Source organism: Bos indicus, chromosome 26, assembly GCF_029378745.1.
Source record: "Bos indicus isolate NIAB-ARS_2022 breed Sahiwal x Tharparkar chromosome 26, NIAB-ARS_B.indTharparkar_mat_pri_1.0, whole genome shotgun sequence".
In the NCBI taxonomy this organism is placed as follows: Eukaryota; Metazoa; Chordata; class Mammalia; order Artiodactyla; family Bovidae; genus Bos; species Bos indicus.
Genome location: NC_091785.1, coordinates 18,227,018 through 18,241,615, shown reverse-complemented (window position 1 = coordinate 18,241,615; position 14,598 = coordinate 18,227,018). Strand labels below are relative to the sequence as shown.

The 14,598-nt window shown below is 54.9% G+C and overlaps 1 protein-coding gene across 1 annotated transcript in view; it reads left to right on the top strand.

Moving 5' to 3' along the window:
• Positions 1-14,598, top strand: part of SLIT1 (slit guidance ligand 1) — a 175,168-nt gene that overhangs the window by 103,373 nt on the left and 57,197 nt on the right. The window contains exons 5-11 of the mRNA XM_070781276.1: positions 8,579-8,650; positions 9,724-9,795; positions 10,443-10,514; positions 11,054-11,217; positions 13,359-13,506; positions 13,904-13,975; positions 14,460-14,531. Of these exons, the coding sequence (XP_070637377.1) occupies positions 8,579-8,650; positions 9,724-9,795; positions 10,443-10,514; positions 11,054-11,217; positions 13,359-13,506; positions 13,904-13,975; positions 14,460-14,531 (672 nt within the window). The remainder of the gene's footprint in view (positions 1-8,578; positions 8,651-9,723; positions 9,796-10,442; positions 10,515-11,053; positions 11,218-13,358; positions 13,507-13,903; positions 13,976-14,459; positions 14,532-14,598) is intronic.

The window sequence follows — 14,598 nt, the reverse complement described above, 5'->3', positions numbered from 1 at the left end:
CCGGCCGTCTTCATTTGCCTGATTGCCATTACTGTGTCTTTGCCATGGTGGCTGGGACCTATGCCCACTGGTCTGTTTCCTACTTGTCCTGGAGCTGCTCAGTCCTGAATGGGACTCTAGCTTCTGAGCAGTTTTCCTTGTCAGGGCTCTGTGGTTGCTTTGTGGGGGTGTGTGCCTCTCCTCTGATATCTCTGTTGTGGGAATTGATTGCAATGATGCTTGGTAGCTGCATAACAAACAGCCCAGTTCACAGAAATGTTACCCAGGCTGGTTTTACAGCGCCATGATCCAGGGCTGTTTAATGTCTCTTCTTAATGAGTTTTCTGCAACATTAACTCAGCGGGGCTGGAGGGAGGGGGCAGCTGGCCACAGGAGGATGTGTGACTTCGGGGTGGTGTTGTGGGCATGAGAGGGAAAGTCTCTCTCCTGCCAACAGTGCCTGGCATGCACTGGTCACTCAGAGCTGCCCATTTCTTCTGCAAAGGTCCAGCCCCACAATCCATGGTGTCAGCCTCCAAATCCACCTACAGGAGTTTGGACATCAGGAGTTCCCTGGGAAAATATTGGGTGCTCGATGCTTTAACATATCTTAAGGCTTCACAGAGCATGTGTGAGCTTTAATTCCAGGTATGTTATCAGCATCTGAGGAGGAGGAGGGGTGGAGAATGAGAGGGGGTCAGAGCTGGACCACCCAGCAAGTAGTAGGGGTCATTTTGAAGCCTTATTGGCAACATGATTGTCTCTTACTGTGTGCCAGATAGTCTTCAGGATATGCTCATATGCCTTTGACTATTTATCTTATAAGCTTAGTTACAGATGAGGAAACAGGTGCAAAGGGGCAGTCAGTTGATTCTGAGCTTGCTTTTGAATCCAGTTTGCCTGACTCTCCTCCCAGACCAGCTACTGCCTGGCCAGCGCTTCATCCTCCTCCCAGTGAGGCTTTTTGGGGGGATATGAGTTCAGCTAATGGCCCAGCCATTTATTCCAGCTGGCCTGACTCAGGCCCTCAGGGGAGCAGAGGAGAGGGGATCTGGGGAGCACAGGGATTAGCTAGGGGAACTGGCCACTTAGTGCAGCCGGGACCCTTAGGAGGAGGCCCAGGTAGCTCCCAGGTGGGGTGGGGTGTCTTCCTTTGTTTTGACAACAGCAGAGAGGATGGGGCCCAAGATCAAAGGAAACTAGAAGTGGATGGCAGGCCGGTTCCACCTTCAGGCTACCAGCAGCAGCAGTGTGCCCTTTGATCCTACTCCCTGTCTCTTCTGCATTCTCCCCCCTCCCTCAATCCAAACTTGACTTTTGGAGACAAAACAAATTCATCCATGTTGAGAATCAGGCCCTGATAAGCTGGCAGTTTGCTTTTCTAGGAGCACCTGAGATTTATGAATGATAAAGCTCCAGTCCCTGCCTTGAGGCTGGAGTCAGGCAAATGTCTCTCTACCTGTCTTTATCAGCAAATGTCTCTCAAGAACCTGCTTTGAATGTCACCTGGAGACAGGTGTGCACACATACCACATACCCACCAGGGGTAACTCTGGGGCACCTGAATGTTGTCCCTAGGCTGGGGAGACTGGGCAGGGAGGGATAATTGCAGAATTAATTTCCCTTCTGGGTAAGAAGGGCAGGATTTGAGGGGAGACTTGAAGGACAGGCAGAGACAAAGGAGGGATGGTCCTGCCAGGCCCCAGGCATGCCTTAGATGTGGTTGTGTACCTGCATCCCACAGGGGCACCATGAACCTTTCCCCTGGGGTCCTCCTGCAGCAGGGACCTGGGGTGCTGAGCAGACCCCTGGGACTCTGTCTCCAGCCCCTTGCCTGAGCCCTGACCTGGAGCAGTGGCTCTTGACCTCAAAGGAGCGGATTACTTTCTCCATGCCCACGCCCTCTTAGCAAGTGTTGCCCTGCCCCGACCTCAGCAGGGATGCAGGGAGGACAGTGGTACTAATGTCGTGGCTGTCACTACCTTACCTCTGGTGAGCGTCTCCTCTGTTCCCTGTGAAGGTGGGCAGTGGCATGCCACAGGTGACAGGCCAGAGGCTGCTCTTCCCTCTTTCTACCCAGTGGGGGTGTTTGTGTCCAAGCCTCTCCCAACCCAGCACCCCCCAAAATAGGAGTTGTCACCTCTGTTCCTGGCTATGAAATGCTGGCAGGCACAGGGGCTATCATCCCTAGCCTTTAGCCTCAGCTGGGATAGGAACCTCTGGTGGCTCAGACAGTAAAGAATCTGCCTGCAATGCAGGAGACCTGGGTTCAATCCCTGGGTTGGGAAGATCTCCTGGAGAAGGGCACGGCTACCCACTCCAGTATTCCCGCCTGGAAAATTCCATGGACAGAGGAGCCTGGCAGGTTCTGGGGTCGCACAGAGTTGGACACAATTGAGCATGCACGCACAGTACAGGGACAGCTTTAAACTTTTCCCTCATCAGAGGCAGCACGTTTCAAACTTTCATATTCATGTGAATCACTGGGGGTCTGGCTAACATGCAGATTCAGATTCAGTAGGTGGGGCCAGAAGGTCCATCTTTCTGAATCTCCCAGGTGGCTCAGCTGCTGCTGGTCCAGGTGCCAGAGACGTGGGTGCTGTCACCCACCAAGGGGTCTTGGGTGGCACTTACAGCAGCAGCAGCGTGAGGGAAGCTGCTCTGAGCTGGGCCCACCCATGTGTCATTCCGCCCTCCTGACCTCTCGGGGAGGCTGGTACTTTTGGAAGTGGAGACCAAGGTGCTGGGAACTAACTGCAGGTCGTGCCCGAGGTCACGCGGCAGGCTGGTGGCAGAGCGAGCCTCCAGCCTCACTCCCGTCCCCGATTCCAAGTCCTAGAATTTTCAACCCTGACTCTCCCCACACCCCCAGCCCCAAGGCTCGTAAAGACAATTCGCAGTGGCAATCGACTGCCCACCCCAGTCAAAAGTACCATACACACACAGCCTCAGTTAAGCTCCATGGCCCCATGATTATTCCCACTTTATAGAGGAGGAGACAGAGGCTCTAGGGATTTGGAAACTGGCATGACGTCCCTCAGTGGGTAGGTGCTCAGCTGCCTTTGTCTGCTCCAAGGCTTAGATCCTTAATCTGATAAAAGAGCCCTGTGCTAGGTGGCTTGGAGTAGTCAGGCTGCCCTGGTTTCCTCCAGGCTCCATATTGGGTGAGCTCATGGTAACCAGTCAGACGAGAGGACAGGACAGTTTGCCCAGAGACTCCACATGTCTTGAGAGGCAGACTGAGCAGGCCCCGAGCTCTGCAATGGGGCTGTCAGGTGGGGGCAGGAACCCAGGCCAAGTCTGGCTTTGTCTGGGCCCCCCACTGATTCTCTCAGAGGCCAGGCTGCCGGCAGGACCCAATCTACTTAGAGCGTGAAGGGGGATTAGCAGTGAGAACATGGGGTCTCAACCTTGGCTTCCCAGCCCCCACCTCCCCAGCCCTGGCGGAGGCTGAAGGGATTGGCGGGAGGAGGGCAGCAGGAGCAAGGGCTTCTGGGAGGGTGCCTGAGCCAGGGTGTGGGCCTCCCTGAAGAGAAGGGACCCAGCTGGGTCTCTGGGCTCACTGGGGTGTCCCAGACTCCAGGAGGGTGCTATTAGCCGCAGCCTGCCTCTCAGGGCCCCTCATCTTTGGGGGTGGGGTTCAGGCAGGGGATTATTTGCACCCTGAGTTCGAGACCCCCTCCATGGACTCCAGGGGTCCAGTTCCCTCTCTTCTTCTGGGTCCCACGAGAGTCACTCAGTCATCTTTGTCAGAGGCTCCTCATCCCCTTTGCTCATGCAGCTGGGACCACCTCAGAGCCATGGAGGGTGGTGACCGGAGTTATGTCAGGATGTGGGAAGGGCAAGTTGATTCTAACCCCAGTGGCCACAAATGCTTCTCTAGCGCAATGCCCCCCACCCACTCTTCAGACCTCAGACCTCTCTGGATGTCAGGCAGAGAAGGAACAACCGTACCCTGTGTCCGGGAAGAGGTTTGTTCCACAAAGTTGACACAGAACCAGCCATCCTGCCCCAGGTCCCTGCTTTCCCCTCTCAACCCCAAGGCCTGTCCTAACTCCTTGTTTAGTCAGGAAAATGCAGAGGGATTGCTGCAAGAGACTCATGGAGGGAACCACTTTATTCAGCTAAATGTTACTGAGCCCCTGCAGTGCACTCCATCTAGGGAGGGATACAACGGTCTGGAGCCATAGATTGGAGGCTAAATCAAAAAAACCAAAAATCAATATTTTATTACATTCATTACACAAATATTTCATTATAAGCCTGGATTTGTGCTGAGAAGGAAAATCACAGGGGCCTTGGGAACCTGTAGCAGAGGGAGCTGTGAAGGGAGATGTCTGCAGACTGAGATATGAAGGATGAGTAGGAGTTACCAGGGGAAGAGTGGAGGGAGAATAGTTTTGGCAGAGGAAACGGAAGGGCAAAGGTCCTGTGGCAGAAGGGATTTGAGGGGACGGCAGCCTATGTGGCGAGCACCCAGTGCCTGTCATATCAGATCCTACAAGGTAGGTGCCGCTTCTTACCCCCATTTTGCAGATGAGAAAACCGAGGCCAGAGAGGTTAGGTGACTCACCCAAGACAACATGATTTAAGTGAGTGAGACAGGGCTCCTTGACCCCAAGTCACCATGGTGACACTCGGTTGTGGCTCTCAGCCAGCGGCCTCTACTCCTTGGCCTCTCAGTGTGTGCTTCCTGGACCAGCAGCATCTGTATCTCTGGGAGCCTGTCAGAAATCTAGGACCTCATTCTTACCTGTAGGCCAGTCCCTGGTCTGGCTGCTGCATCCTTGCTCTGGTAACCTGATTCTTGCTGTCCGGCCTGAGGCTGCCTCTGAGCTGCTGTCTGCCCTGTGGCTGTGTGCCCTGGGCCTCCTTTGGCCAGGATCAGGTCACCAGCTGCTCCGGGTTTTGGTTTGTCCTTCCAGCTCCAGAGCACCCCTCTTCCAGGATGGCCCCTCTCAGTATATCGCATCCTGCTCTGACACGCCCGGGGCCACGCATGCACCTCACTTCACTTCACCTCACTTCAGGGTCTCTGATAAGGTCACCGAGAGAGGAGCATGGGAGCAACAACGACCAAGTTTAGGGGAGACCTAGGAGGCTCTGGAGAAGGCAATGGCACCCCACTCCAGTACTCTTGAGTCAGACTTAAGAGTCAGACTGAGCGACTTCGCTTTCACTTTTCACTTTCATGCATTGGATAAGGAAATGGCAACCCACTCCAATGTTCTTGCCTGGAGAATCCCAGGGACAGGGGAGCCTGGTGGGCTGCCATCCATGGGGTCATACAGAGTCGGACACGACTAAAGCGACTTAGCAGGAGGCTCTGGACCTGGGGAAATATGATGAGGAAAGTCGTAGGTGGGACCTTTGGAGGTTGCGTGCCAACGTGGTGAAAATGGAGATGAGGAACTTTATTTCACAGAGGCTTGGAAAAGACAAGATAGTTGTTGACCAGGTAGGAGATCAGCTGGGGCAAAAAAGTAAAGAATAGTTTTGGGTTTGCCAAATGGCTGAGCAGGCATCCAGGTCCAGGGACGGCTTCTGGCGCCCCCTAGTGACGTGAGAAAATTGGAAACACCAGAACCTTAGCAAAGGGATCGGGGGACCTTGCTTCAGTTGGGACAAAGCCAGCGTTTCTTAAAAACTGCCAAATGGAGGGACTCGAACAGAACCGTAAATACATGAACTCTCTTAATCTTCTTCAAAGCCCTGTAGACTAGATAGTTTAACTCTCATACTACAAATAGGGAAACTGAAGTTCTCAACTGCGTAGCTTCCGGGGCCCACGGCTGTAAACGGCAGAAGCAGGAGCTGCGTTTAGATCCTTCCATTGCAGAGTCTGGGGTCTCTGCACCGCCCTTTCTGCTAGCACTCTGCATGTCCTGGACTTTCCAAAGCTCAGCTGTTTCCCTGTGGTCTAGACGTTGGCCTCTTCCAGGGTCTCAAATTCAGTTTCCTTTACTCTTTTTAACAGCAAGGGCACCATACCTATACCCAGCCTTGGACTCTCACCTCATTAAGTGGCACTTGGTTTCCATTGGGGGCAGAATCTTTTCTCTATAAGCTTTGGTGCCCCAGAGCCATGTCTAAAAGGCCATCAGATCACACCCCTCTCTGGTGTAACTGTCACCTCTTCTGCTTGGCAAGGCTTTTTCCTTTCAACACCCTCCACCCACCCCCCTCCTGCTCCCAGCTGTTCCTGGATCAAGCCAGGCTCATGCCTCCTGCCTCTGACAGACCATTCTTGCCCCTCCTCTCCCCACTTAGTTCCTGGTGTGCATCCTTACAGAATTGCTCTGCCCGAATCATACTTTGATGCGATGCTACTCTAAGAAACAGACACATGAAACCCATTTATTATATGGATCTAATGTTATTGATTAGGACACTCAGTCATTTTTTACAAAGACCCCTGGAGAAATTCTTGTCGCATCTTAGTGCCCAAAACAGCTATACTCCTGAGAAATAGGTTCTTTTGAGTTTATACATGTATCGAGGATGCAATTAACTGACCAGTTTTCCCTTTACGCATGGGCTCTCAGAAAGCTTGACACCCACCCTCAATCCTGGACCCGGCAGCTATATGGGTCATGTGATATTGCATGCTCGGTGTCCACCATTGATTTGTCTTCTCTTTGCCCTACTTTTTACTTCTGCACTCTTGCTGTTTTATAAATCCCTATAAGCCACCTGCAAGCCTTTCTGGAACAAGGTTGGCCTAAATCAATACACTGATCAATACAAATGAAAAACCTTCCTTGCAGGGCTGTAGTGAGGATTAAATGGAATAACGGTGGGGAGTTCAGCCCAGAGTTCCCTGACAGGCTTGGCTGAAGGGCGAACTGCTTAGCTGGGACAGAGACAGGCTGGTTAGATGAAGCCAGACACAGCTGAAATGTAGTTATGGAGGAGAGAGAGGAGAGTCTATGTCGCAGGCTTGAGATGCCTTCTTTCAAGGAGAGAGCGAGCAGGGAACATGGGGTGTGATGGTGACAAAGCCCCTTGAGACCACAGGTGCTTGGGGCGGGTTAGGTGGCTGGGGGACAGGAGGGGCTGGGGTTTGGAGAGAAGGGAGCTCAGAGATGTCGGCTCACACTCTGTTTGAGGGGCAGGGTTTTAGGCGCAGCTGTTCCCCCACTTTGCACACAAGGAAACTAGGGCTCAGGAGGAAAAAGGGTAAACCCACAAATGCAAAGCCAGGAAGTGGGGAGAGGGGATTCGAACCAGCCTTTCTGAGGTCAGGGCCCCGTGCACTCTGCTTCGGCACTTCTGTTTCATTGTCTCAACCAGAAAAACTCAGGCCACGGGGGTTAGTTCCCACAGCTTAGGGAATTCCCAGTGGGGAGCCCTGTGGGCTGTGTTCTTGGGGCTCAAAGTAAACCCTGAGGCTCATGGGGTGAATGGCTGAGAGGAAGGAAATGGTGAAAGCCCCATGGATCTAGCCCAGGAGGAGGGTCCGAGGTCTGCCGAACTGTCCGACATAGGTTCCTGAGTCGGGACCAGCAGCCCAGGCCATCAGAGATTGTCAGAGATCCGCTGCCGTGTATGGGGAGGCTCTGGGACCTGACTGCTAGGCTCAGCCTCTGGAGCACTCCCCCTACCCCCACCCCCACCTCCAGCAGCTTTTTTCCCTTAAAGAAGCCGCCTCACTTCTCTGAGCCTCCCTTTCCCACTTCCTGCAGTGGGGATGGTGATAGTATTTGCCCCACACTGTGACGTGCTGGGCGGGGCAGGGGTTGGGGAGGTTGCTATCCCCACTGTGGGAAGCAAAGGGGCATTTATGAAGTCTGCAGTGAGGATTGAGAGAGGGAGGAGAGGCAAGTGGACAGGAGCCCGAAGCCCAGTCCTGCCAGGGAGGGGAGGCTGGTTTGCTAAGGCCGTGCAGTGCCTTCTCCCTCACTTCAGGATGTTAATAAGGGGGAGGTGACCAAGTCCCGGGTGGTCCCTGCCTTCCACGCCTCAGGGCTAGGATGCAGTCCTGTGTTCCTAGGTGGGCATGCTGAGTCCCCAGGCTTCGTAGCAGCCCTGGTCCCCGCAGACCCCAAGACCACAGCACCTGGAGTCAGCTCCAGCCTGGAGTTCCTGACCTAGGTGGGCTCCCTACTGCTGGGTTACCTGGGATCCAGCTGTGCCTTCTTCTGGCGCTTCTGTTCCTGCTCAGTAGAACACAGAGTGAGCTATCAGAAGACTCTCTACAGGTGTGGGGCAGCTGGGGGCTCTGTCGAGAAGCCCCTCCTCTTTCCTTTGCAGCCCTGGAGGATGCCTTGGGGCCGAGCTGACCCCCACGGATCTGGCGTAAAGGGTTGGGGGCTGGCAGAGCCGATTATCTGACCACTGCCTCAGGCTGCACCCTCTAGCTGCAAACCCTCTGCCCAGAGAAGGGGCAGTGGTGGGGGCCTGAGCTCTGACTCGTTCACTCATTCATTCGATAAATGTTTGCCAGTGATCTTTGTGTGCTGAGCACTGTCCCAGGTGCCAGGACACAGCTCTGTCTGGTCAGGGTACTGTCTGGCTCACTTGACCTCCCTGGCTCTTCAGGGTGCTCTGGAGAAATGTTTCTGATTATTTTTTTCTCCCTCTGGCTTTGTCTTCACAGGGACCTAAGTGAGAACACCATCCAGGCCATCCCCAGAAAGGCTTTCCGTGGAGCTACAGATCTCAAAAATTTGTGAGTATAAGCCTGAGAAGGAAGGGGCTTCGGGCTGCAGGGCACCCCTGGCAGCATCCTGATGGGTCTTCCTGAGCCCTGTGGTCCAGGCAGCCAGGGAGCAGGTCTGGGCTGTGAGACGGCTCATGCCAGCATGGTCTTCTGGAACAATCTGGGGTGGGAGAAAGCACTTCATCAGCCTTGTGGGACTGGGTTGAAAGGAGTGTCATCAACAGTGGGATTCTTGTTCCACTGAAATGAACACTCTCTGTACCCTTGCCCTTCAGTGGGTGGGGAGAGTTGGGTTTGACTGTTCCCCCCTTTTTTTTTTGGCAGGTCCAAATTGTATAAGCTGTTGCAAGTCAGTTAATTTCAATGAGCCTCTATATATTGTTCTGCAAAACGGGGGCATCATATTTATGTCACAAGCTTGCTCTGAGTTTGAAATGAGACCTGGAAATGAATACACTCTGTTGAAAGCTGTGTAAATGTAATGGTTTATTTCTATTATTCATATTTATTCTAGTCCAAGCTTATAACTCCAACCCACCCCAGGTCTGACTTGCTGTAGTGATGGCAAATGCCTGGCATGCTTGTCACCCTCCTCCTACTCCTGGTGCCTGTAGTAGACATTGGTAATCGATCACTGCATTCTTCCCCAAGGAGCCCAATCACAGCTTCAGTTTATTCTGGAAGCAGCAGTCCAGGTAGCTGCCTTGAGTCGGTCTCTTAGCCCTCAGGCTGAAATCTGTTTACCAGCTCTGGCTGCCACGGCTCCTATGATAGACTCTCATTTTACAGCTGCCAGCACCCTCTAGGTGGTCTCTAAAGTGGAGGTGGTACCTGCTCCCCAGGAGATGTGGAAGGTTGGGTAGAGGAAAATAATATAACTCTTGCTTATACTTACTGTTTTAAAAATAAGACAGACTTTAAGCTTTTGTTAACGATTACCGATTGATCGCTGTGTGTATACTGGGCAAATGATTGGGGTCAGGCCTCTGTGTTTGGAATTAGTGGAGCGCTGGGTGGAATGCTGGGTCATCCCTGCCATAGGTAACGTGCTGTCCTCTCTACCACGTTCCTTTGCTTCACAGACAGCTAGACAAGAACCAGATTGGCTGCATTGAGGAAGGAGCTTTCCGGGCTCTGCGGGGGTTAGAGGTGCTGTAAGTAAAGCCTAGGAAGGGTGGCAAAGGCAGGAGAGCCAAGCTGATACAGGCATCAGGGACCCAGCAGCCGCGCGAAAGGCGGGCGTACCTGGGAGGTGGGCTCTAGGCCAGGACTTGCTGCCCGAGGATAGAAGGGCTCGTGCTTGTGGGATCCTGCCTGTGGCAGCATGACCCAGGCTTAAACTGCTTGTGATGAAGCCCCAGCGTGAGTGGCTGTGTCTCTCCAGAGTTTCTAACACACGAGGCCTGAATGCCTCCTCTTCCTCCCTCTGTCTGTGTGAGCCCCATGCTTTCTTCCAAGCCAGCCAGAGTCTGCACCCATCCTCCCCTCCTGGCTCCCCGTCCCCTGTCCTACCAGCCTCAGAGTTTATGGCACAGCTGGCTCTTCGTCACTGTCCCAGCTCAGGGTTTTCCTCTGGGAAAACCTCAGGTGGCTCTCTGGCATAACCCCCGGGGTCCAGCCCAGCGCTGGTCCCTTGAGGGTGAACCGTGAGCGCAATGTGAGAGAGAAGCCAGGTCCCCCCCTTCCCGTGCAGCTTCCTGCTGGGAGCGCAGTGTGAGAGGGAAGCCAGGTCCCCCCCTTCCCGCGCAGCTTCCTGCTGGGCCGATGCTAAGTGACCTTGGTTCCCCCCCACCCCACTTAGGACCCTGAACAACAACAACATCACCACCATCCCCGTGTCCAGCTTCAACCACATGCCCAAGCTGCGGACCTTGTGAGTCAGCCCGGGGTGCCTGAGAGCACAGCACCCAGCTGGGAGGGTACTGGGGCTCGGAGTGGGGGTGGGGAGAGCTCGGCCTCCTCTGAGACCCCAGAGGTCACCCCAGGGAGGGGGCTGAGTCGAGCTGGGGGAGGGGGAGTGATCTAAAAGGGAAGGACGTTGAATGTCTTTTATGTTGGATGTTTCCCTTGGACAGCAGATAATTTGTTTTTGGGTTGGAAGGTGAGTTAAGTGATTTGAGGGGAGGGTGTCTGTGGGCTCAGTGAGTGTGTCTTCACGGGGCACACTCCAGCCAAAGGGCTGCCCCCAGTGCTGGGAGAGGAGGGAGGCTTCCCCCTGCTCAAATAATCTCCAGCTCTTGGGGCCTGAGCTGCGAAGCTGACTGGGTGTAGGCTGTGCCCCGACCGACCGAGTGGAGTGCCAGGGGCTCGACCCCCTACCCCTGCTGAGCGGAGGGGCTCTGCCCCAGTATTTCCAGGGGCTGGGGACCCAGGTTGGTTGTGAGCCTCCCTGTCCTCGCCCATCCCCTGCAGCCGCCTGCACTCCAACCACCTGTTCTGTGACTGCCACCTGGCCTGGCTCTCCCAGTGGCTGAGGCAACGGCCAACCATCGGGCTCTTCACCCAGTGCTCCGGCCCCGCTGGCCTGCGCGGCCTCAATGTGGCTGAGGTCCAGAAGAGTGAGTTCAGCTGCTCAGGTGGGTGCCAGCCCTGCTTGGGCTCTCAGATCCCCATCGCCTGCCTCCTGCCCGCCTCCTGTTCCCACCCAGGGCCTCCTGTCACCACGCATTCACATCTGGGTCACCCAAGACCCCCTGTCCTCATCCGTGGACGCCTCTTGGACCACATGCCATCTGCTACGCTCACTCACTCTCTCCTGTCCAGACTCACTGCCTCCTGTCCTCAGTCACCTCCTTCTCCTGCTTCAGCCACTACCTCCTGCTCTCAGGCATTGCCTTTGTCTACGCATCGCCTCCTGCCTCCACTGCATTTCCCCTCCGGTCCCCACCATCAGTCCTTTCCTGCTGCCTGCCCCTTGTCCCTCTGCCCCATCCCTTCTACTCAATGCCTCGCTTTTGCTTCTACCCAATGCGGCCAGCCCTTTCCTCCCTCCCCTCCCCTCCAGCCCGTCAACTCCCACCCCTCACTTCCTCCATTCCTTGCCCCCTCCTATTCCCGCCTCTCCCTTCCCTCATTGTGCTACTTTGAAAAGTCATTGAATTGGGCCTAAAGCCTTGGTTTGAGGCGAGACAGACTCCAGAGCCTGTACCTCCATCTTCCACCGGGGGTCCTGCAAGGGCCTCCTCTCCGGCCACCCCACCTCCTGTCTGGTCCTTCCAGTCTCCACTCTGCAGCCAGAAAAACGTAAAGGGACGGACAAATCTGGACTGGTTACTGTTGCTTCATCCTCACCAGGCCTCCCGGTGCTCCTGGTAGAGTCCAAGCTGGCCTTGGGCTCCTCGAGGCTGGGCCAGGTCATCTCTGCCTCCTCCACCTAGTGGCCCCCTCAGTCTTCCGTCCCAGTGGGCTCTTCTCTGCCCTTCCCAGGAGCAGGTGCCTCCCACCTTGGCCTCCTGGCAGGCTGCTCCCCTGCTGGGTACACCCTCCCCGCCTTGCTGCCCCGCCTGGTCCTCACCCTGCAGAGACCCAGATGGGACTTCCCAGGGACTGGTTGCAAGGTCCATGAGCACATGGGCACATGTGACATATTCTTTGGTCATTTCTTAGCACTTTGCTCACACTCGACACAGAGATAGATGCTCAGGGAATGTTCGCTGAGTAAGTGACCAGCTCACAGATTCATGACAGAGGATCAGATGCTGCCCATTTCTCCCAAGCCTGTGGACCCGAGCCCACCAGTCACACAGAGGTCGGCGTCCTCTCCTCAGCATGAAGCTGGGGATGGGGTGGGGTGGCTGTCTCCTCCTCCTCAGCGCCGGTGCCCCTGTGCTCAGGGCTGCTGTGTGTGTGAGACACGACCCTGCAGCTCCGGGCTGGGGGTGTGCGTGTGTTATGCAAAACACAGGGCTGAGAATAGCCAAGCAGTTTCTTTCATGATATCCCAAAGTTGGAGATCACCCGCATGTCTACCAGCAAGAGATTGGATTAGCCAGTGATGACAGAGCCATACAATAGACTATAACTCGGCAATGAAAAAGAAAAAACTGTGTACTCATACAGTACAATGGGCGAATCTCAAAAATTTTACCTTGAGTGAAAAGAAACCAGATGTAAGAGAGCCTGCGGTCTGGTTTTGCTCAGGTCCACAGACAAGCAGAACAAATCTTTGGTGAGAGATCTCAGAACACCGGCTACTTCAGGGAAGGAGCATGAGGGAAACTTCTTGAGTGATAGAAATATTCCCTGTTGAGGGGGTGGTTCTGTGACTGTATCCATATGTGGGAATTGGATCAGCTCTACACCTAAGACGGTACACTCAGTATAAGTGATACATCAGTATTAAAAGACATGGGCCCTTACATCAGACACTGGGCTTCACCCTGAATGCACCGCTCATTAGCGGTGTCACTTCCACAGATTAATATCGAGGACTCCATTTTCTCACCTGGAAAGTGGCCACGATGATATCACGCTCTTTGCAGGGTTGTGCAGTAGGAGTCACTGAGATGTTACACACACAACCCTTACCACAACATGTGGCGCAGTGTGCACTGGTAAATACGGTCCTTGTATTCAAGCCAGAAGTGTCCAGTGACTTGGACTAGAACCCAGAGCTTCAGAACTGAGGCTAGGATTTCTTAGTGTGCAATTCACACTCTCATGCAGCAGAGTTAGGTTCAGATTCAAGTTCAGCAAACATCGGGCTCTGTTTCCGCAGGCCAGGGGGAGGCGGGGCGCACGCCCTCCTGCACCCTCTCCTCCGGCTCCTGTCCGGCCATGTGCGCCTGCAGCAACGGCATCGTGGATTGTCGTGGCAAAGGCCTGACCGCCATCCCTGCCAACCTGCCCGAGGCCATGACAGAGATGTGAGTACAGGCAGGGCCGGCCAGGCTCTGGTGGTCCAGGGAGGAGCCAGAGCGGGCACTACCCCGAGGCCCCTCTACACTTTGCCTCAGTTGGGCTGAGCTCTCTGCCCAATGCTGGCACTCTGGAAGGTTGGGGCAGGGTGTCCCTCTGTGGTTCATCTGTCCAGCCCAGCTGGGCAAGTCTGCTAGAATTGGTTTCTTAGTATTAACATTGTACATGAGCCCCTTTCAGCCACACCAGCTTGGGATAATGGCACTCGAAACCAGCTCCTTTTCTCTGCTGCAGCCCCCTTACTCCAGACGAGGATGGGAGCAGGGACTGATGGGTAAAGGGCCTGGTTTCAACAACAACTTGGGTGGGGCGACCTGCCCTTGTCCTTCTGTTTTCTCTCTGCAGCCGGCTGGAGCTCAACGGGATCAAGTCCATCCCCCCGGGGGCCTTCTCTCCCTACAGAAAGCTGCGGAGGATGTGAGTGTCTTCTGCTGTTTCCTGGGGGTCAGCATAGGGCAGAGCCCAGCCCAAGCATGCCACTGCCCCGGGGCAGGTGCTGACTCTGGGTCCCATGGCTGTGCCTAGGGCCAGGTCATCACTGGCCTTCCTCCCAGGCTCATCTGCAATGTAGGGATGGTGGTGGTGCCACCTGCTTGAAGGGTAGTCATGAGGCCCAAAGGGGATGCTGAGTCTGAGTCTGGCACGTGACCAGAACTGACTGTCATCCTCCCATTTCAGCTTGGGCACCAATAGGAGCAGTTGAGGCTGTGAGGGGTGTGTGTAGGGGATAGCTGGGTTGCCCCCTGTGCATGGTCCTTGGATAGATAGGAGAACTGGCCCTTCTCTTTCCTAATTTCAAAGAAATATCTGCCCTCCCATAGTATCTGGGAGGCAGGGGGCAGGCAGGGCTCGGTGGCCGTTGAGGAATTCAGCCACCTTCTCTCCTCTGCTCACCTTGCAGAGACTTGAGCAACAACCAGATCTCGGAGATCGCGCCTGATGCCTTCCAGGGCCTCCGGTCCCTGAACTCACTGTGAGTAGCAGTGCCAAGGCTCTGCAGTGGTCCAGGGCATCGCCCCAGGGCACCTCTGGTGGGTGTG